Source organism: Pundamilia nyererei, unplaced genomic scaffold, assembly GCF_000239375.1.
Source record: "Pundamilia nyererei isolate P.nyererei 1_Seehausen unplaced genomic scaffold, PunNye1.0 scaffold00032, whole genome shotgun sequence".
In the NCBI taxonomy this organism is placed as follows: Eukaryota; Metazoa; Chordata; class Actinopteri; order Cichliformes; family Cichlidae; genus Pundamilia; species Pundamilia nyererei.
The window spans coordinates 1,739,270-1,761,486 of record NW_005187433.1 but is presented as its reverse complement, the minus strand read 5'-3'; the positions used below and the strand labels follow the sequence as shown (position 1 = coordinate 1,761,486).

General features: G+C 38.2%; 2 protein-coding genes across 4 annotated transcripts in view; one reads left to right on the top strand and one right to left on the bottom strand.

The window, feature by feature from the left end:
• Positions 1-15,924, top strand: part of epha5 (EPH receptor A5) — a 64,004-nt gene extending 48,080 nt beyond the window's left edge. The window contains exons 13-20 of one of the 3 annotated variants that reach the window (XM_013909853.1): positions 933-994; positions 4,407-4,474; positions 4,570-4,711; positions 5,951-6,100; positions 8,445-8,638; positions 9,624-9,788; positions 10,920-10,936; positions 11,308-11,366. In XM_013909853.1, the coding sequence (XP_013765307.1) occupies positions 933-994; positions 4,407-4,474; positions 4,570-4,711; positions 5,951-6,100; positions 8,445-8,638; positions 9,624-9,788; positions 10,920-10,936; positions 11,308-11,324 (815 nt within the window). In that variant the 3' untranslated portion in view covers positions 11,325-11,366. Of the gene's footprint in view, positions 1-932; positions 995-4,406; positions 4,475-4,569; positions 4,712-5,950; positions 6,101-8,444; positions 8,639-9,623; positions 9,789-10,919; positions 10,937-11,307 lie in introns of all 3 variants that reach the window. The other 2 variants (XM_013909854.1, XM_005729214.2) reach the window with 2 other exon arrangements.
• LOC102207765 (katanin p60 subunit A-like 2) overlaps positions 1-22,217 on the bottom strand; it is a 384,693-nt gene that overhangs the window by 184,400 nt on the left and 178,076 nt on the right. The window lies entirely within an intron of this gene.

Below are 22,217 nucleotides of genomic sequence, written 5' to 3'. Positions count from 1 at the left end.
TGATCTAGCTGCTAAGTTTATGGTGGCCCCGAGAAGCCAAACAGGCAACTTAAGAAAACACCAGCAATAAGAAAAATGGTGCAAAAGCACACAAAACACAACGGAGATAGGGGGAAAAAACAGAAAAGGAAAAACGAAAATGGAAATAGGAGAAAATAGATTTCCAAAAGCACAAGGGAAGTGTTTCTGGGGAGACAGAGTGTGTGTTTTAATCTCATGATTCATATAATACTAATGATGGATTTTTAGGCTAATAGTTAGGCTAACACACTTACCTCTCATCTTTTCTTTCCTCACAAAACCGATAGATCCTCCACTTCTTTTAAGTGTCTCCCAGCACAATTCTTAGCATATTTTGGTTCCTGCACCTGGTCCGTCAGGTTATTGTCTCCCCAGAAACACTTCCCTTGCACTTTTGGAAATCAGTTTTTTCCTATTTCTGTTTTTGTTTTTTTCTATTTGTGTTTTCTTTTTTTCCAGTTTCCGTTTTCGTTTTTTCTATTTCCATTGTGTTTTGTGTGCTTTTGCAGTGTTTTTCTTATTGCTGGTGTTTTCTGCAGTCCGTTTGGCCTCTCAGGGCCACCGTATAAGTTGCTGTTAAGGGTTGTTCTCATGCGTACAAATGTTTACATCTCAGTTTAAATTTTGGAAAATTGCATGCACAAAGTCAGATAAAGAATTGATTATTTTAACTGAGAAGTAAGTCATATTTCAAGCAAAAATTGGCACACATGATATGTCCTTATTCTATTTTTTTGTTTTGTTTGTATATAATATAAACTTTGGAATTAGATCATTAGAGGATATTTTACTTTGTGTCGCTATCTAGATAAATGGTAAAAACAAAATCTTATGTCAAAACTATGATTTCAAAATATTTGCTTATTAACGTGAAGTATTTTATTGTTGATTTTGTTTTTTCTTCTTCTCAGGCAAGCCGGTGATGATCATCACAGAATACATGGAGAATGGCTCATTGGACACTTTTCTCAAGGTAAAATATACAGGAGAAGGGTCTGAGGGAAGAAATACTTAAAAAACGACCCTGGATAAAATACAAACCCACTCTGATTCTCCAAAAATCTCCAAAAAGTTTTTTAAGCAGAATTCGTAGCTTCATTAATAAGAAATTATATCATCTCAGTTTTAGTGTTGTCTGTAACATCTCAATGGACTGAAGGATGCTGGAAACAGACAGTGGTGCACACATTGAGACAACAGTGGTTCATAACAGAAAGATGGCAGTTAAAGCAGGTTTTATAACAGCTTTTAAGCAGAAAACAGATACAGATGTGTTCAGGCGATGAAAGTAATATTTCCTACTAATAGTAATGTATTTTGTATAGCACTTTTCAAAACATAGAGTTAAAAAGCGCTTCACAGTTCAAATAAAAGCCACAAATTGAAGATAAGTATACATGTTCAAACATGCAGACACAGGCATACGGTCAGGATTTCATTTCAACATACATGCAAAAAGTCGCAAATTATGGCAAAAAATTAAAGGGTAAAATTAAAGGAACGCTAACCTATACACAGTTTTCAGTAGTCATTTTAAACAAATAAGAGTCGCCTGACCTGACTGACTGAGGAAGTCTGTTTCACAGTTTGGGTGCAACAACCTCAAAAGCACGGTCAGCTGGTTTTAAAATCAGAATGAGAGACAGTTAGGAGACCCTGGTTAGACAACTGGAGAGGCCAGCTGCATTGATAAGGTCAAGGAAGGAAGATAACATGATGAGAAACACAAAATAGTAGTGAATAATCAGAGAATCTGAGTTCATCTGCATGGGGCAGATTTAAGGCACATTTAAATATTGAAATGCTTTCTCACCTTTACTATGACACAGATCACCTCACCAGAATATATAAAGTCACTAAGCCTTCAGAGTTGGAATAATGCCTTTCCTGCGTAAATGAAAGTAGGCCTACTGCCTTCATCGCGAGTAGAATGTGGAATTTAATGAAGAGGCAGGCTGAAATAAATATTCCCTCTTCAGACCACTTAACAGTCTGTTCACTGCCTACAGTGGCACAACGCTCAGGTAGCAGACAAGTCTAATTCCTGCATGAGAAAAACTATAAATTTCTTCAAGAGTCTTGCTAATGAAGAGATGAAATACATAAGATTCAATCAGGATTCAGCACTGAAGAGAGTTAAAGTGTTTTTTTAAAAACAAAAAAACAACAACAACGGAGGAAAGGGGAGAGTAAAATGCTTCTGGTTTGAGGTGTCGGTTTACTTGCTTGAAAGGCATTGCAGACAGGAACAATCAGAAATCTCATCTGAAGGGAATGATCTCATTTTGGCTGCATGGAAAAGGGGGATGCTGTGAGACAAAAAATACAGATAAGTGTGTGTTACAGAGCTGTGGTGAGTGAAAACTGCTGATATGACTGTCCTGTGTGTCATGGGGAATAAACCTGAATGGCAAAGTGGAAGCAGGGAAGATGGGCCACCAGCAGACGGTGCAGCACAGAAAACCCTTAGAAGTAATTACATGGATGGCTGGTGTACTGAGGCCAGTATAAATGACACAGCTATTTGAAAACCAGAGGCTGGACTGGGTCCTGGATTAGCTGTCACAGCTATGGACAATGTACTGTGAGGCTGCTAACTCACATCTTTGGCTTAACATCTCATTTCACATGTAAGTGGGATGTTCTGCTGCGAGTGGATAGAAAAAACTATTTGTTGAAACTGTGAGCTGCATGTCTGCTGTCAAAATGTGAAGAGTGGATGAGGGGAATGTTGATAGTTTACATTTGGATTGGAAGGAGCAAAAGCTTAAACTAACAATGAGAGCCTACCAATGAGAGGGGAAAAAGCTAAGAGGAAATCTAGTGAAAGAGTCTTCCATACCAGGGAAAAAGCCATCACTGTGTATGCAGTTTTCAATATTAGCTTAATTACTAAGTGGTAATACCTTACCACTTAGTAATTAAGCTAATATTGTCATCCAATGCTGTTGCTTGAATTAATTATTTCTTTGGCAAAAAGCATGCTTCATTTTTCTCACATTTTGAACAACCGATTTAGCATCGTTCTTCTATACAGATTGGAAGAGTACCAGAAAGGTTAAGTCGGGTATTGCAGGGAGGAAGGGGAAAGATGAATTACTTGGGGAGACACGCGTCTGTACAGGAGACAGTCATTTCATAAAACATGATGCGATTCAAGGCAGCAGGGTGACACTGAACTCTGGGCAGGATTCATGGAAATATTAATGCTTTAGGTCATTTCATAGAGCAGGAGGTCTGACTTGAAGTGCATAGTTGATTGGATGACCATCACTGACACTTATAGAGGGAAAATGGTGAGCTCCAGAGCTAAATACTAGAAATATAAATGTAAATTAAGTGTATTTTCAGAGTAAAGTGCTTATGGATATTCTCTATAATTATCACATAAAACTAGAGCATTAGGGTTAGATAAGCTGACTTGCCTTGCTGACACAATAGGCTAATCAGATCTGTATTGATCAGTGATTATGTGGCTACAACCAAACCAATACTGGAGAATATATTTCAGCTTTTAATCTTTCTTCCTGCTTCACGATCCACAACCTGTGCTGTTGTTTGGTAGGTGTTAGAGAAAAACAGAAAAAGTAATCCCAACATTTGCTGCAGTGGCACCATAACAGCCATTGGCAAAATCCAGGGGGAGAAGTTGAAAAGGAGCCTTTTCCCATCTTTCTTTATATTATCTTGTAATTGGCCCAGGTCTGCAGGTTTACACGGTTTAAAATCAACAGAACATATACAGGGTTGACCAGTAGTTAAGTGCTAAAGTTCGATACAACATGGGTAAATAATTTGTGCAGATGCTGCCTGGGTAGCATTTGCTAAATGTCATCCCCCCTGTGCTTACTTCTGCCATTCTTCCCACTGTCCCTATCAAAATAAAGTCAGAAATGTTCACATGTTTTATTATTATTATTATTATGTGGTGCATATATAGAGTTGTCCCTCTTGGGGGGATACTCCCACTGGGTTTAAATCTAGGACTCTCCACCATTTGACCCTAGAACTGAAGAAGCTTCTCGGATGAGAGGTGAAACGTCTTCAAGCAACTTCCAGACGCTTTTCTTTCCAAGCTCCTTAGACTGCGATGACCTGGATGACTGAGAACCTTCACAGACATATATAGAGTTACACTATCCTGTCCTGTCTGGCGGCTTTTATAAGGCCAGCTCTATAAACTCTCTATAGGCCCCATTTTTTAAGGTTTATCTGTTTATGTCTTCATTTCTATTCGTGTTATTTTTTGTTAATACATATGTGGTACATCGTATGTGATACATTATAGACTCGATTTATTTACACTATATTCAATTGTTTAGATAAAGATACCAAAGCAAAATATTAAGATTGTCTTTCCACCTTTGTCCCTTCTTTCTACATAGAAAAATGATGGCCAGTTTACTGTAATCCAGCTGGTTGGTATGCTGCGTGGGATTGCATCTGGCATGAGGTATAAAGGAAACCAACAAACACACTGTGTTTTCGAACTCATTAACGTGCAGTGTTTGTGTTTAACCCTTCTTCCCTTTGTGTTGACAAATGTAGATACCTGTCTGACATGGGCTATGTCCACCGTGATCTAGCGGCTCGTAACATCCTGGTCAACAGTAACCTTGTGTGTAAAGTGTCTGATTTTGGTCTATCCCGAGTCCTGGAAGATGATCCGGAGGCTGCATATACCACACGGGTAAAGCTGCACAAATTTCTGAAGCCAGTGGTTATTACATATCTTAAAGTTGTTTGTCAGGCTAACTGCCCAAAGTCTGTTCAATTTAAATTACATAAGACTGTAATATATATCAGAGCAAAGATATTTAAAAGGTGCATGCAAGCGAGTAGCATTCACTTAAATTTCTTTTGATCAACTAATAAATTAATCACCTGACTGCCTCGGTGTGGGTGTTAGGGAAGAGGGCAGCACACTGTTGTCTTTAAAGTTATTTACATTTAATATGGGTTGTGTCAGAGCATGACTCTGCCTTATCAAACTTTGGATTAAGTGAAAAACTGACACACAGAATAGTCTTCCCACTAAATACACACCTAGACACTTTAACTAACACACACTGACACACACACACACACACACACACACAACAGCAGCAGGCCTTAAATTGAGCTGTATATCCCAGGCAGAGTGGCGTTCTGTCAGCCAGAGATGGCCTGCTTCCTGCTGGAGGAGGTCCAATTAGTACTCAGCTCAGTCTCTGCAACACTCAATTAGCACTGAGTCTTGCTGCCTTAGTGCCAAATATCCTGTCACTCACCTCTCACTGCCAGGCTACATCTCTTCTTGCTCTCTCTCTCTATCACTGTCTGGGTCTCCTTCCCTGACAGAGCAGTGAGAATAACATAATTCACACCCTTCAAATAATCAGAGCTTGAGATATCCTGCTGCTGTGTTCATCAATACTGCATCAAGCTAATTTCACTACTCATCAGCTGAAAACACACTTTCCTGTGGAACTCAGCAGTCTTTCTGTGAACTTTTTTTTTATCTTTGCAATGAAAGCATGATAATGAAGATGAGTAAAAAATAGAGGAATCACAGGGCCCCCGACAGTTAGGATAGGGAATTTGTATAAGAAAGTGAAACTTGGTATCATGAATGTGTTCCTAAATTGGTATCCATTAGGGGAAATTTGGATTGGACCACATGCGGAAGAAGTGTCTCAATTAAGGTCTGTTCTTGGTTTCCATCCTCATGACACAAAAGATGAAAATGTTGAATGACGGCAGCTGTATTTACTGCTGTAGCTCTGGACAAGCGTAGCTCGAGTCTATTTATTTATGTGAACATATCAGATTTCTTCATAATAAAGCAGCACAACACACGAAAATTTGAGGTTATATTTTCCAAGCCCCAGGTTCCTTTAAATGCTTCAATGTGTTTGGATCATCTGGTAAAAACTGCATTTTGTTACAGGGCGGAAAGATTCCCATTCGCTGGACGGCTCCAGAAGCAATTGCATACAGGAAGTTCACCTCGGCTAGCGATGTGTGGAGTTATGGGATTGTCATGTGGGAAGTGATGTCATACGGAGAGAGGCCCTACTGGGAGATGTCCAATCAAGATGTAAGTTTTAAAGACATTTTAAGGAAAAGTTAGTTTTCTTTAATCTTGTGAGTAACGCATGTAGTATTTGCTGGATTTTACAACTGCAGTCGTATCAGATGGTGATGCGTGAGCTTGCAGTACTTGATTCATCACCACACACATGCATTAATTTCCCACCCACCCACTCACACAGGCAACATATGCACGCACAGCCCTCCAGTGACCTCTCCAACTCCTACTTCAGACTCCACCCTCCTTTTGGTTGTTAGGCTGTCTGTCTCGAATCTAGAGAGGGGGAGGAGAGGAGGATGAGAAGGAGAGGAGAGGAGAAGACGTTTGATGTTTAATTGAAAGCGTTATGCTGGATTTTCTCTGATCTGCACAAGAAAGTGCAGGCTCTCACACTCTCTTTTTCTCAGCTATCACCTTCTGTTGCCCACTGTCTCCTCTTCCTTCTCACTTCTTTCTCTTGTTCCTTTTTTTGTCTCTACAAAATGCACTTTTTTGCGTCTTGTCCGCCCTCTCTTTCTTCCCCCACTTCGTCTCTCATTCCCTTCCTCTGATCTTTCCTCCCTGCCAGTCAGTTTTTCTACCCCCTCAGCACGCAGTGATTTGCTGCTGTGCTTCTCTCTTATGCTAGAGTGCAAGAGTACATATGCATGCGCTTTAATACATGCAAGCGTATTGGAGTGCCATCACATCTGTCTTCTGTGTGAATTTGACACAAGTAAAGGCTGTCATAAACTCAACAAATCAATTCCCTGTAGTGTCTTGCACTGGCAGAACTAGGCTGAAAACTGCAGCGTGCTTTCCACTACAGGGTCTAACGGAGGGAGCTAAGGTTTATTTATTATTCATCCAATTCAATTTCCCCCACCAAAACATTTCTGTGATTCAGTACTGCATCCTGTTACTTGCAGAAATGATTAACGGGGTTATGAGGCATGTGAAATAAACAAAGTTGTGTTAATGTTGTGTTATTTTGCTGGATTCACACAGGCCATTGGTGTTGGGTTGCTAACTTCATGGATATTTGAGTATAAGGTCAGGTAGAGAGCAAGCACATCCCTCAAGCAAGTATCAGAATTCAGGATCTTGCTCAGGAGAACTCAATTTGAAAGTAATCTTGCCTTGCTGAAGTGTGTCATGGTTCTGCCTTTAAAAAAATATTGCAGGATACACCAAACAGGATGTACCCTCTGCATACTTCAATATATATCCATGTTATAGATTTTCATTTTATAGTCGCTTTGGAGTCTTATTTCCTCGGGGACAGAATACCAGAATCTTTTGAAGAAACCTGATTATGGTGTTTTGAAATTATTGTGTCTTTTACATGCTCAGTGCAATAAGAACAGAAACTGAGAGCATAAAAACAGCAAACTAAATCTCAGTTACTAAAAAAAAAGACACAAAGACAAAAGGTTGACATATAAACACAAATAAAAGTATCAGCAGCAGTACAGGAGTGCGCATAGGCACAAAGTGGAACAGTGTTAATTATATTAATGCCATCAGCAAACGCAGTAAGTGATAACAGAGAATAAATTACAAGTGATACTATGGTAGTAATACTAATCCTTCCATCTCGTAAAGAACAGATGAGAAGGTATAAAATTATAGTATTATAGAGTGTTAATGTTGTTAATGTGTAGTTGTTCTTTTTCACTTTTTTTGCTCTTTTTGGGGGTTTTTCAGTGTTTGAACTATCAAAACAGATGGGAGTTGGATAATCTAATAGCCACAGGTAGAAAGGATCTGCTGTAGTGCTCAGTCCTGCACCTTGGGGCAATGAGCCTTTTCCTGTGTGTGCTGTGGTGAGCAATCAGAGAGGAATGTATAGTGGGATGGATTGTACATAATGCTGAGGAGTTTCTTTAGCAACCTCTTTTCAGACACCTGACATCAGCTGTTTTCACCCTGCTGCCCCAACACACTGCCATATAGTCATATGTCCAACCTTAGAGTAACAAAACATAGACAGCATGGGCATTTGGCATTGCAGGACCTGAGCCTCCTAAGAAGATACAGGCAACTCTGGACCCTTCTTAAAGACAATATCTGTGTTCCTGTACAAGTCGAGTTAGCTGTTTATGTGTAGTCCTAGGGATTCATCCGTCACCCCAACATCTGTTCCCCTGATGATGATAGGGGAGGAGGAAGAAACTGCTTCCTAAACTCTACAATCAGACAATAATCATGAAGTTAAAGCAACCTTTAGTTATCCTACTCGCATAGATGATTGAAATGTACCTTTTGCTCTTACAGTATAACTGTTTGTACATTATACACAGGTTTGTTTTTTGTTTGTTTGCTTTTGTAAAGCTAACCTGCCTGTCTTTCTTCATCTCTCTATCTGAAGGTAATAAAAGCAGTGGAGGAAAGCTATAGGTTGCCAGGTCCTATGGACTGTCCTGAGGCCCTGTACCATCTTATGATGGACTGCTGGCAGCGAGAACGCAGCAACCGTCCCAAGTTTGATGAGATTGTTTGCCTGCTAGACAAATTCATCCGGAACCCCAGCTCGTTAAAAAAGCTTGTCAACTCCTCACACAGGTAGGATGTAACACTGTACTTTGCACACCATTTAAAATATATATTAGTTATAGTTTATTCCACAAGCACACACACATACAGATGATATCATCTAAATGGCTGGTGTTATTGTCTTTGTTAAGAAATGATGTTAGCTTTCTGTTAAACATTTCTAAACACTTATTGATGATGCTTCTGCTTCTTGGCTCTTAAAAATGAAGTGTATTCATTTACACATTCATTTTTAAGCAAATTAGGCTCAGCACTCTAAGCTAATAGACTTCATCTTTCAAGATAAAATGTAAATAGAGTCTTACTGAAGTCCTGTGTAGCAGCATAGTTAAAACGTAGTCTTTGGCTGCTGCACACTAGCAATAAAGAGCAGAGAAATAAAGTGGCTTAATTTTCTTAGAATGAAGCATTAGTCTGAAATGTAGTCAGTGGGGTGTCCTTTGATTGTCGTAACATTTGAACATTCAGTTAGTATTTCCTCTCCATGTATGTGCAGTGCATTAGTACATAATGGTATGAAATGGCAATAATTGCTCTGAAGCAGACATTTATGCAGACACTTCATTATGTTATTTTCTTTGCGGAGATAATGAAATAATGGTAGATCTTTTGTTTTCCTCTTTCTTTTTGTACACACACACACACACACACACACACACAAACACACACCGGAACGCATTTAATAAAGCAACACCTTATCTAACAGCCATACAATGACATATGACGGGCGTCAAGATTAAAATGACTCAAGCTATGCTTGTCCTTTTCTCACACCACACGCCTCTTCTAGTTATAGTGTGGAGAATGTTGTTAGTTGGCATAAATATTTCTGTTTGATAAGAGAGAGCCTTATTTGTAAGCATGAAGAGTGAGCCAAATGACAAAGACTTTTGAGTGGACAACATTTGCAGTTGTGTAATGGTGCATAAATAGCTTCATGAAGACTCATGTTCAAACATTTTGCTTTCTCTTTACCTGTTTTCCCACGTTCCAGAGTTTCCAACCTGTTAGTGGAGCATGCCAGCGTAGAAGGGAACTGTAGCACTCGAAGCCAGACTGTAGGAGAGTGGCTTGACTCCATCAAGATGGGACGTTACACTGAACTGTTTATGGAAGGAGGTTACTCTTCACTGGAAACAGTGGCTCAGATGACATCAGAGTAAGAGTCTTATGCACATGCACACATACATATAAATGCATAGGTGATAGGACGTCTACCTTAAGGTGTAGTTTCATTCCCCCTGGTTTTAACATAAATCATTTGTAAGGCATTAACATGGGTTTTATCGCTGTCCACTGGGTATTTACAAGTGGACACTTCAGAGTATGTCAGTTCATCTACAGGATTAGAATGTATCTTTGAGTTACATCAGTGACCAATTGTCATTGAATCTAATATATCTGTCATTTGTATCCAGTTGTTTCTTTACTGGTGAGAAGCAGCAAAGCACTTCATGTGCCTATTCTGCTATAGTTGTAAGTTATAAGAAGAAAACAAGATTAGGTCTATTCATTGGCATGTTTCAGGAAAAAACCCCAGTCAAACATGCCAAACATGCTTGAAACACATCTTGGTGATATATGTCTGTTTACACTTGAGTATTACGCCAGTAGTGCGTAAACAATTACCTACAGATTGTGCTTACACAGAAGACACTGTGGTCCAGTACTGAGCCCAGTCCAAATCCCATATTGTTTGAGTGATCTGATTTGAATGCATTGTCAGTGTATACTGGGTCTATTCACTCATGTCCTTAGCTGACATGTTAATGCCAGGTTTAAACAGCATCACAGATGTTTTTTCCGTAGACCATTTAATGTAATGAACACTCTAATGAACACACAAAGTGGTGTGAAGGTTATCTACAGTGCTTAACAACTTTATTAGACCATCACCCAATGTAAGTTTTATTCCAGTGCTGCCCTAAATGAAAGGTATTCATAATTACCCACATTTTTGTATGTTTCTATGCAGAAGCTCTTTAATCAAAATTATATTTTTAATGCTAAGCTATAATTATTGTTGTTTTCCATTCATTTTCAAATTTAGTGTAAAGCATATTATAGTAAAGCCAAATTACAGTTCTTTACTTGCATTCCTGAACAGGAAAGTTTATTTTCAGCACTTGAATTTTATACTTGGTTAATTTCTGACCTCTCAGAGAAAAGTTTGCCGGTTCAAATTTGGATAAAAAAATGTGAGTTCAGTTTGTTATTTGCCTAAAACTTTTTTTTAAACATGTTTTTGATAGATTTCTAAAATATTTGTGTTTTCTCATTTTTATTACAGGGGGTCTAATAAATTTGGTAAGCACTGCATTACAAGATTGCAAGTCTGTGCAAATACTTCAAAATGCTTTTTCTCTTCATTGAACTAAGAGTTCATATAAAGATAATATAACTACAGAACATTGGTAAAAATGTCATATATAACTCGAGGACGATTGAGAAATTGGTTTAACAGCAAAATCTCTTTAGTCAGTGTGTATCCAAAAGCCCAAACACACAATAACTTCTAACTTACAAAAAAGACTGGTTATCACATTCATTAAAAATGAATGTATTTATGTAAGTAATCCAAAATGCAGGCTTATTTTTAACAACTTTCTCATGCATTGCCTTATTTGTTAGCAGAATGCTTAAATATAGTGCCCTGTTTTCTGTGTGCTGTTTTTCAGGGATTTGCGAAGAGTAGGCGTGAACTTGGCTGGACACCAGAAAAAAATTATTACTAGCATTCAGGAGATGAGGGTCCATATGAACAGCACCAACTCTACTGTAAACATATGATGTGAAATACAAACATACAGACACATGCACACTCGTACACGCGCACACAAACACAGAAATACAATATATGGACCTACTATGTACTGGACCTAGAGTGGCTTAGCACTTTCTGTGGACGAGGATACCCAGTGTTCTACCGATCTAAACTGGAGGATCCACATGTTGTTGGTTCCTGTGTGTGGAGTTTGCGTTGGTGTCATTGGGAATATTGGATATTGCAGCACTAAAACCAAACTGAACTGGACTGAGTGGTGCTACTTGGAGGGATGATGATGGTGAGCTCAATATGAACTTAAGTAATGGTTTTACTTTAATTATTCAATTATATGACTCTGGGGATCCTCTTGGCACTGTTTTGGATACCTAAATCACAGACAGCAGATCTAACTCTGAGAGCAACCATAAAGTTTTTGGCTGTATCACAGATGTGAGTTTATACACTGGGCTCGAAGGGAACCTTTTCAACCTGTCTCAGGTGAGCTGAGCCCCGTGGAACAAAAAAAGTACTTGCTGATTCTTTGGCAACTTTCTCCATCGAGATTATCGTTCCATCAGGTTTCACTGAATTCATTTCCATATATTGAACCATTATCATTATTTAAATTAATGTCAATATTTGCTTTGACATGCTGATGTGCTTGTGGTTTAGATTTTTACCCATTTCTACCACATCTTCATGTGCAAAACTGAAGCTAAAATCTATTTTAATCATCCATATTCATATTCACTGTCATTTACTTAATTATCTTCCAAAGCAATGAAAGACAAGAATAGATACTTGACCTTTGCTGTTTTAAAATACTAGATCTTAAGAATGGTTCTTACAGAGCCTAAAAAAGAGAAGTGAAAACAAACAAATAAAGACATGAAGATTTACACTTAAATATACTCTCTACAGCTGTTCTTCTGGGTGAATGTATAGCACTGCTACAATGTGGCAATAAAACCATTCTAGTCCTTAAAACCAGCTTCTGAATGAGGCCACTGATTGTATGTTATTCAGCTGGCTTTGCTCTATGTGCAAGACCTTTCACTTACAGTGAAGTTACTACAAAGCAATGCATATTTTAATTGTAAACTGTTCTATTAGCTGAAAAATTCACACATATTTTAGTGAAATATTCACTCAGATTGCAGGCAAGCAGCACATGGAACACTGAAATCGCTTAAAAACCTTCACTTCAAAGTCTAGGAGAAGATTTTGCTGAGATTCAAAAGAAGCATTTGCTTATTCATGAGTAAATCTTTCATCCAGATTCCAAATAACCTTAAGTTAGGATCCACACTGGAACTGGACATTTTTAATTTGACATCCATTCATCGATCGCGCATTTTCAAATTAAACTCCACTTCATGTTTAAATGTGGTTCCAGTAGAATACAACTGGAACAAACTGACACTCGTCAAAGGTTCATTCAATCCTGATGGAACATTTGTTCATGTAATAATGGAACTGCCATTCAGATTCTCATGGAAGGGATCACAAAGATTCCAACAAGACTGTTTACTGGTATTCTAATGGAACATTTTCCTCAGATTTTAAGGGAACTTCTACAAGGATTTCAATGCAGCCTTCTCTCAAGAGTGCACTCGGATCTTCATCAAGCCTTCACTTAGAACCAACAAACTTCAGGTACCGCAGAAACCCATCAGCACTCTGTTCAGTTTACCATGCCTCGGAGAATCTCTCACACGCATGTCTGCAACACCACAATAAACCTCACTCTAACAGGACTGCTGAAAATAAGGAGGCAATATTCATCTACTTGATAATCGTTTATTTATTTCTACTTGTTTGAAAAAAGAGCAAAAGTTATGTGGACAGTTTGTGTTTTATAATAATACTCTCTCTTGGACTACTGAGCAGCTTTGCCTACATGTCTTTCATGTATATAATGTATTATATATTTAAAGCAGGGAGCATTGTTCTTCTGTCTGCTATCATGTGGACAAGTGGATATTGACCAGTCATCTCAGAGTAGAACACATTAGTAAATAGTGACAGATATTCTGAATCGGCATTCCTGCTACATAGACCTGGGCCGCTATTGAGTGGGGGCAACCAGCACAACTGTCCCCAGATAAGGGTCCCCAGAAAGGTATGCAAAAGAGCAAATATTTATCTTATGTTGTTGGTGATTATGTTTCATTTTACATTTTTTTTGGTGCAAGACCTAGAAATATTTTTCAGTGGCCCTAAATGAGAGCAGCAAGAAAAGCTTTGTTGACACTAGAAGTAGATGAGAATTATGAACAGGGACTGATGAATTTCTGGTGTATTGTATGGTATAAACATATACAATGATGTCAATGATCAAGCCCTTGCTTTACTTCTCTTTGGTATGGTATGTTATACGTAGATTGCTACTCAGTGCTTTATTGCTAAAACTTGACCTTTTTTCACTGCATTGTTCACCTAAAGAGAAGCTACGTTCTCACATTATATCTGTGCTCTCTGCAGATAACATGCTTATATTTGTATCAGTTAGTGTACTGCTAGTGTTGGGGTATACAGATGGAAATGCAATGAGATTGTAGAAGTAGGTTGTTTTTTTTTGGGGGGGGTTTCAAGAGGTGTTATCACCTGATTGTATGAAAGGTATAGAAAAGCACACAAGAAGAATGTAAAGGTTTTAAAGAGGCATTTCACTTTTTCAAAGAACATGCTTTCACTTTGAAACACTCAGACCCCCCACAGAGTTCAAGATGAGTAAAAGGGATAAGTCCTTAATGGTGGTAAGGACCCTCTTAGGTAATGGCATTTAAGCTTTTCCACCTGCTGTCAAGATCAAACTTCTTGACTGCTTCCATAAAAGATTGTAAAGTGGGGAATGGTCACAGGTTAATATTCTATATTATTATGTGTTTCTGAAAGTCATAGTGTTCTAACAGAGTGAAAGTCTGGTACAAGATAAATATCTGCATAGCCTCTTTAGTCTATGGCTTGTACATTGATAAACTATGTTGCTATGTTGCATATTATTGGGGAACTGTATGCATTTAGTGATGTCAAGCATTTAACAGCAGGCAACATTTGGCAGTAAAACTGGCACCCATGCCTATGTAGATTATTGTGGCTGTGCAGGTATTTCATTCAGCAGGGGAAGGCATCAGTAACATGGTGCAAAATATAAGGCATGTACTGTACAGCAAAAGCAGTTGTGTTGGGCAGTTTTTATTTACGACCCAGTGAGTCATAAGGCTTCCTCAGTCTCACGAATACTGCTTTTAGTTTGGGTTTCGCAGTGTTTTGACCCTCCCTAGTTGTCATGTTATTGGCTTTTTACAACCACCCTTTCAGCTTACTGGAATTTTCAAACTAAAATTTATGCTTGGGGCATGAAAAATTAGTGAATACGACACCCTTATAAGTGCCTCTCATCTTTTGAGCACCGTTATTTACCCCCCTGCCAAAATGCTATGCCCCAGCTGTTCAACTTTCTATACGTGTTTGCCAACAACGTCTACAGGCAATAAGAAGAATGTCAGATAATATGCTTGTTGGAACTGATTTAATTTGCACTTTATCAGAATTCTGTTGCCCTTTGTTTGACTAAAATATCGATAGGTGACTGACATGTTACTGTCAGCAAGTGTATCCTTATTATTTACTATTTAATTATTAAAATTACTGTGTTCCCTTCACACTCCCATTGGTCCCCATGGCATAATTTTTTTACAGTTAAGCACAAGAATTAATCATATTTGTAATACAAATCAAAGTTATATGAGCATCATTGATGTAGAGCACCATATTTTTGAGTGTATGGCACAACAATACACTTTCATGATGTAAACACAGGGTTTGACAGGCATCTTTTAGAATAAAGGTGAATTATTGGCTTTTTAACAAGAAGTCAACAGAGCACTAATCCTTGATGTCAAGGCCTCAGCCAGTCTTGACAGCTTTTTAGCATCAACACTGTTAATTCCAAAAGTGTGAGAACAGGTATTGATTTCTTGGCATTGCAAACCATAGTAAATATACAGTCAAGCTAATTATATGCTCTGCTCAGAATATCAAATCATCAATTCAAATACTTTATTCTCAGCACTTTTTCCAATAGCATGACTTTATCTTTTGCTCACATTTAGCCAAGAAGAAAAAAAGAAAGCACAACAAACCAGCAAATACTAAAGATTTATGTGGTTTTACTCTTCAGTAACTGTCAGCTGAAACTCCGTCAGCCATGCAGTGTTTATGCAGGAGACAAAATTGTTGCGTCAAATTACATAAGACAACCGGTCTTATGTAACATCTTTGTTGTTTGAGTTTGAGAAGAGGTAATCTAAGTTAGTCACACTGGTCCAGGCAGAAATGTCCATTAGAAGTTGTTGCACTCATACATGAGTTTTTGGGGGGTTTATTCCAAAATTACAGCACCGCATAAACCAGTAGATACCAGTTTGACTGGATTCTATGAAAGACCCAAAAGCAATATGTGACCTGACATTATTTGCAAAAATAATTTTTGCATACACAAATGCATGGAAATGTAACAACAACAAAAGGTTGCACTAACTGATTAAGTTTTTTGGGGGGGTTTGTCAGACGTGAACATACTGAAAATAGGTTTAGGAGTCCTTGAAAGTGAGTTGAATTGTATCAGGGCCCACAGTTCTAGCATTCTTCCATTACTACTATTAATATTAATATTACTACTATTTTTGATTAGTCGTTTCAGCATTCCTTATACTTTGGAGCAATTGTGCAAATAAAGTCAAAGACTTTGTACAACTTATTTTTGGTTTAAAGGATGTTTGGAATAAGCTTGAACTTATTCCTCTTCTTTAGTGGGCAGCTTCATCTTAGCAACAGCTGATGAAGTGCATAGGATTTGTATTTTGTGCCATATAGAAAACCACACTGACGGGGGAAAAATGTCTCCTAAAGACTAATGTGGGTCAATAAAATTACAATTGTAATTCGAGACCACGGCATTTGCCTGTTGAGTAACATTTTTGTGAAAAAGCAATTCTTCAAATGCATATTTGCAGTGGGACAAACACTGTTTCCAACGGCACTGTCTACTTGCATTTGTGTTTTTAACTTCTCAGGAAGTGGAAAATAGGTACATTTATTTGATTATCACGTATTTGATCTTAGAAATGATGTGCAGCTTTCACAAAGTGTTAACATACAAAACAAGTATGTGATTAATCAATTGTCCCCAGCTCAAATGTAATTATTTTATCAGTTCACACATACAGTTTTAAGCGACTGAGTAACAAATTCATTGTGATTTATTGAAAGCACAGTAAAAATACTCAGCTACTGATGTGCTATTGGTTTGTTTTTGAGACTGTCATGTATTATGTTTGTGTTGATGTTTTTGTAGTGTGTTATCAAATCTATATTTTTGCAATAAAACATGAGTAACATCAACTCTTGTTGTAACAATCATTATCTGTTGACCACACACAGGCACTACACATTACAATAATTATTAATAATTGTTTTATGTTTTATGCTTTGCTCCTGCACTGCAGTGATTTGTTTGTGACCTCACAGGAAAAAGCAGTGCCATCATATTATGTTACTTTCAGTCATTCTGAAGGTGTAACTGTAGCAATATCATCCAAGGAAAAATTTTGAATTTTGGAACTGAGTTTTTAGATTGTGCATAACTTTAGTGAACAATGAGGCCAAAATTTTAATATACAGTGATGTGCAAAAGTAAGTACACAACACTTGTAGAAACGCCTTCAGCAGTAATAACTTGAAGTAATCTTTTCTGTATGACTTCTGTCACATCGTTGTGTGAGGTTCACAGATATTCATTTATTCAGCTCTCAAAGAATCAAGCCAGTTATGAAGGCAATAATGGATATAACCTGGTGCTAGCAAGGTAAAAGGTGGTGTCCAGTGAGAATATAAATCTTTCATATTATCTCGTTTTATATGTTTCAATTTTGACTAGAGATGGACCGATTTGATACTGACCTAAATTACTGGATCGAATATCAGAGAGAAATAAAAAATGTAATCCGATCCATTAAATATCACAAAAGCAACTCACAAAACTTGCGACATGGCGTAACTCAGCTCATAACCTTAGCCGTCGGAGCAGTATGCTTCACGTGATAGAGTGGCTGTTGGGGGTCTGGTTGAGCATTTGTAGCCTCGCTACCAAACCGGCATTTCATCTCAGAGAAAGGTTTCCCAGAGAAGTAAAGCAAGTGTGTAAGTTCATCTCTGAATGTTTATAAAGCATTCCCACGTTAAGCTTAACAACCGATATATGGAGCGACTGCCTCTTCTCTCTCCCTCCCTCTCCTGCTGCTACTTCAATCATGAAACTAATCAATGATCAGCTGATAAGCCGATCAGCACCAGGATCCTTTTCTAAGTAGCTGACGGCTGGTAACTGTGCAGGGGCGGGTCTAGCAAGGTTTTGCCAGGGGGCCAGGTAGGGCATTAACAGGGAAAGGGGGGCAAAAAGACATACTTTTCTTTCTAATTGTCATGTCTAGCTTTTAATAAATAATTATCTGAATCTTACAACCAAAGTTTTCATCTGATGTCAAATGTATAGAAGTCCATTATTGTATATCAGAACTATTAAGTCAAATTTATAACATAGTAAGCTATAACACTTTTTCCTTTGGGAAGATACCATCTGTGATCTGTGCAGTCTGCAGTTCAGTTGAAGAAAGATATAGAATCTATTTAATTATTGTAGAAAAATAATTGATTTCTGTGCATTTTTTTTTCTTTACACGTGCATTAAATTAAAGTTGATTACATCAATTAAGCATTGTGAGGCGGAGGGCAGGGGGTGGTTCCCTATTTTTTTTCTTTTTGCTAGGAGTTGGCAACCCTATTAGTTAGGCTGCTTAATATTTCTACTAAGTACTCTTTAAAATACCAGAATAGGAAGGATGGAGTAGGTTTAAGTTTATTAGATTGATCAGTGTTGCTGAACCATGAAATATTTTGGGTGCAGTGTATTTTTTGCACAAGGTATAAAAGAATAGCTTTAGTTTTATTTTGTTTTTTTAAACTTGAGTATGAACTTATACAAAATGCAGCAAGATATTTGAAAAAAAAACGTTTTATTGATTATAAAATACCCTATATCGGATTTATATCGGTATCAGCAGATATCCAAATTTCTGATATCGGTATTGGTATTGCACATAAAAAAGTGATATCGTGCCATCTCTAATTTTGACACAGCATGTCAGACAGCATGAGATCTGGACTTTGACTACGCCACTGCAATATGTTTATTTTTTTTCCTTTCAGCTATTCTGTTGTAGAGTTCCTGATACATGACATAGTCATACATCATTATCCTATTGCGTGACACAGTTGTGGCCAAGCTTTAGCTTTTGGACATATAGACTCACATTTGACTGTGAATGCTTTTGGTATTCAGAGGAAGTCCTGGTTGACTCGGTGAGATACCGTAGTCACATGTCTACAAAAGAAAACCAAATCATCAAAACAGCAAAAAGTGCCAGCCTTTGATCTCACCAGATATTTGTCTAAGTCAAGATATTACAATTTAGTATTTCCCCTATTAAATACAGAAATGTTTCAATGAGTATTTAGTTCATAGGTTATTGCAAAATGTCATCATTAATTTAAATGGTTAATTCTCTGCACTTTCTTAACAAATCCCACAAAATAGGAAACAGAAAACGCAGCATAAAGAAAACTCCTCCAAAAATATGAAATTTAAATTGTTAGCACCATGCTGTATCCTCCTGTTGCCTTCATGACCATCCTGATTCATTGTGCATAGATTCAACAGCATGCTGGAAATATTCCTCAGAGATTTTGTTCCATTTTGACACAATAGCATTGCATGGTTGCTGCAGATTTGTCATCCGTCCCTGATGTGAATCTCCCATTTCAATACATACCAAAGATGATTGACTGGACTGACATCTGGTGACTGTCGAGGTCACTTAAGTTCAGGGAACTCATTGTTTGTTCAAGAAGCCAGTTTGATGTGATTGTGAGTTTGATAGCATTGTGATATGCGGTGTTACCTTGCTGGAAGCAGCCATCAGAAGATGGGTACAGTGTGACGATAAAGGGTGATTGGTATGGTGAGCAACCATAATAAGGCAGGCTGTGGCACGTGAACAATGCTCAGTTGGTACTAAGTGTGACAAGAAAATAGTCCCTACACCAGATATCAAGAGTCAACAAAGCCAGACATTGTTTTTCATCCTCCATTGTTCAGTTTTAGTGACTTTTAATCTCAATTTTCTGTTTTTAGCCAACAGGAGTGGCACCTGGTGTGGTCTTCTGCTGTTGTAGCCCATCTGTGAGACCCCAGAGACTGTAAATATATTACCATGCAGTTTGTGAGGTTACCCCAAGGAAAGTGGCAAACTGCATATAAAAACAGTCAGCAGCAATAAATGAAACACGTTTCTCTTACTAATTAAATCACAAGGATGTCACTGTGTGTTTCCTAATTGTATTATAGTTGATATTGACCAGTTAATTGACCAAATTGCATTTACTGCAATGTACTCTGTTTTTGTCTGTGTTTTCATCGCTTGCTGGTTTGATTGTAATGGGCTACTTTCAGCGGACATGTAATTACTCCAAGATGTTTCCCAGCAATGCAATTAGACATGCTTTATTTGTTAAGATACCAACTGACAGGGTAACAAGGGAGCTAGTTACCAGTTTTTTTCTCTTTGTCTAGGTGGAGTGTGGGGGGTAGAAATAGATGGATAAATGAATACATAGACAGTTGCTGATCCAAGGAGAAAATCAAACACTGCCCAAGTAAAGACAGGCATCCTAAAAAAATCACACCTGCAGTCTTTGTACTAAGCTATTGACAATGCTACATCGTAGGCTGGGGAAAGAATCCAGCAAAATGCAGGTCATTGCCAGGTTACAGTGATAATGAGCTGTGAGGTTCTGTAAAATGTATTGTGTTTTTAAAGCATGATGATGCAAGCCTTGGTAATGATGTGTCTGTTAGATGCAGTGAAATTAGCTGCTGATGTCAGCAACTCGTTTTATTGTGTGATTACTCTCACACAAAGCAGACAATGATATGAAAGCCTTGCCAGCAATTGACATAGTGAAATTATTCAGTAAGCATACCTGTTTGCATGAGAATGTTTTATCCTCAGAAGTCTACTGTAGACACAATGGTTATTTAATTTAATTAACACTTGAGGTCAATTCTTCGGTAACACAAGCTTTTTTTGGAGAAACTGTGAAATTAAAGATAGAACCTAAAGACAGGTAATAGCTCAATATCCTAATCCCCTACAACAGATATTGTAAAACATCCCTCATACGCCTACGCACTATTAATAATTTTTGTGATAACCTTGCATGGCGTGTGAAGGTGATTCTCAGTTCTAACAAAGCCACGCTAGTTTATATGTTAATATCCGCACTAAAGTGTTGTGTATGTGTGTGCATGTGAGGTGTGTTATGTCAAATCAAACCGAGCTGATCTCTGGGGGAATCCACTACCTGCATGGCTCAAGGTGATTATCACACGCACACACACACACCAAACGCATGAAGGTGAAATTAGCCATCACACCATCAGCATGGCTATTACCAAAACCTCTGTATCAGCGGCTTGAAGAAAAGAGCTGCAGGGTGTGTGTGAGCGTATGAGTGTGTGCTGGGATTGAACTGGGGCTATATTCCCACTGGTGCTGACTGGGATTGTTCTCGGACTGGATGGATGGGTTTCTGGCTTTGGGCTAGTCCAGGCTGTCTCTTACGTCTTTGTATGAATGCATGTCTTCACATACTTGCCCTTGTGTTCGTCTGTCCCCCCTCTGTGTTCTTACCAGCTCAAGCTTACCCACCACTACACCCCTACACATTTTCATATCATTCATGACATTATGTGCATGACTCTGTGTGACTCTCCCTGTGTTTTCATTTGGCTTTACGTTTTTTCCTCCAGTCTGCTTTTAAATGCTTATATGTCTGTTAGACTGTCACTGTGTCAGTCTAAATTCAGGTGTCCCAGGGCACGATAAAGTAATTTTCTCTTGAAGAGGTGTCAATGGTCACAGTGTCCCAAGGGTCATTTAAAAATCATTGCAGAGATGCCTCTTTAATCATTATGAATGACCTTCAGCAGAACCTTAGCTGTCAGTGTAGGTGTGATTGCATGTGTCTGTGAATGTATCTGTCTAAGTATGTAGCAATGTAGGCATGTCTGAGGGTATATGCATATATTTCTATTTAGTCTGTAAGAGGGTCTAAATGTGTCTGTTTCTGTGTTGGATATTTCATTGAAGGTGATGTTCCCTTTCCCCAAAGGGTCTAATCCTCAGAACTGAAACCTAACTACTTGAAGTTTTTTCTTTGTTAAAGACTTTGACATGTTCATTTTATATTTATTCCCAAATAATATGTGTGTGCTGTATTTGTAAACATTATTATTGTGGGGTCTTTCTATTTTACCTTACAATTGAAAGCATCTCAGAGAATTGAATGGAATTAAACAGCAGACTGACGGGGGCACAGATACAGCTGAATGCAAAAATGAATGATATGTATAATATATTTCTTGGTGGTTAAAACTTTTTTTTTAAACCACTTCCCAGGCACATAAAAACACACACTGTGTTGTATATATGTGGACAGATAAAGCTGCTCTCCTCCATGCAGCAGCCACCCTCAACACCTATTAAACTGTTACTGGAGGTCTGACCCTGACCAAATAAGATGCTGGTAAATAGCCTTATCCATTCTGCTACTGATCCGAGAAGCCTGCCACGAGAGGGCTGTGTGATGTCAAGTGGCTGGCAAGGACACACGTTTTACATGCACACACACACACCT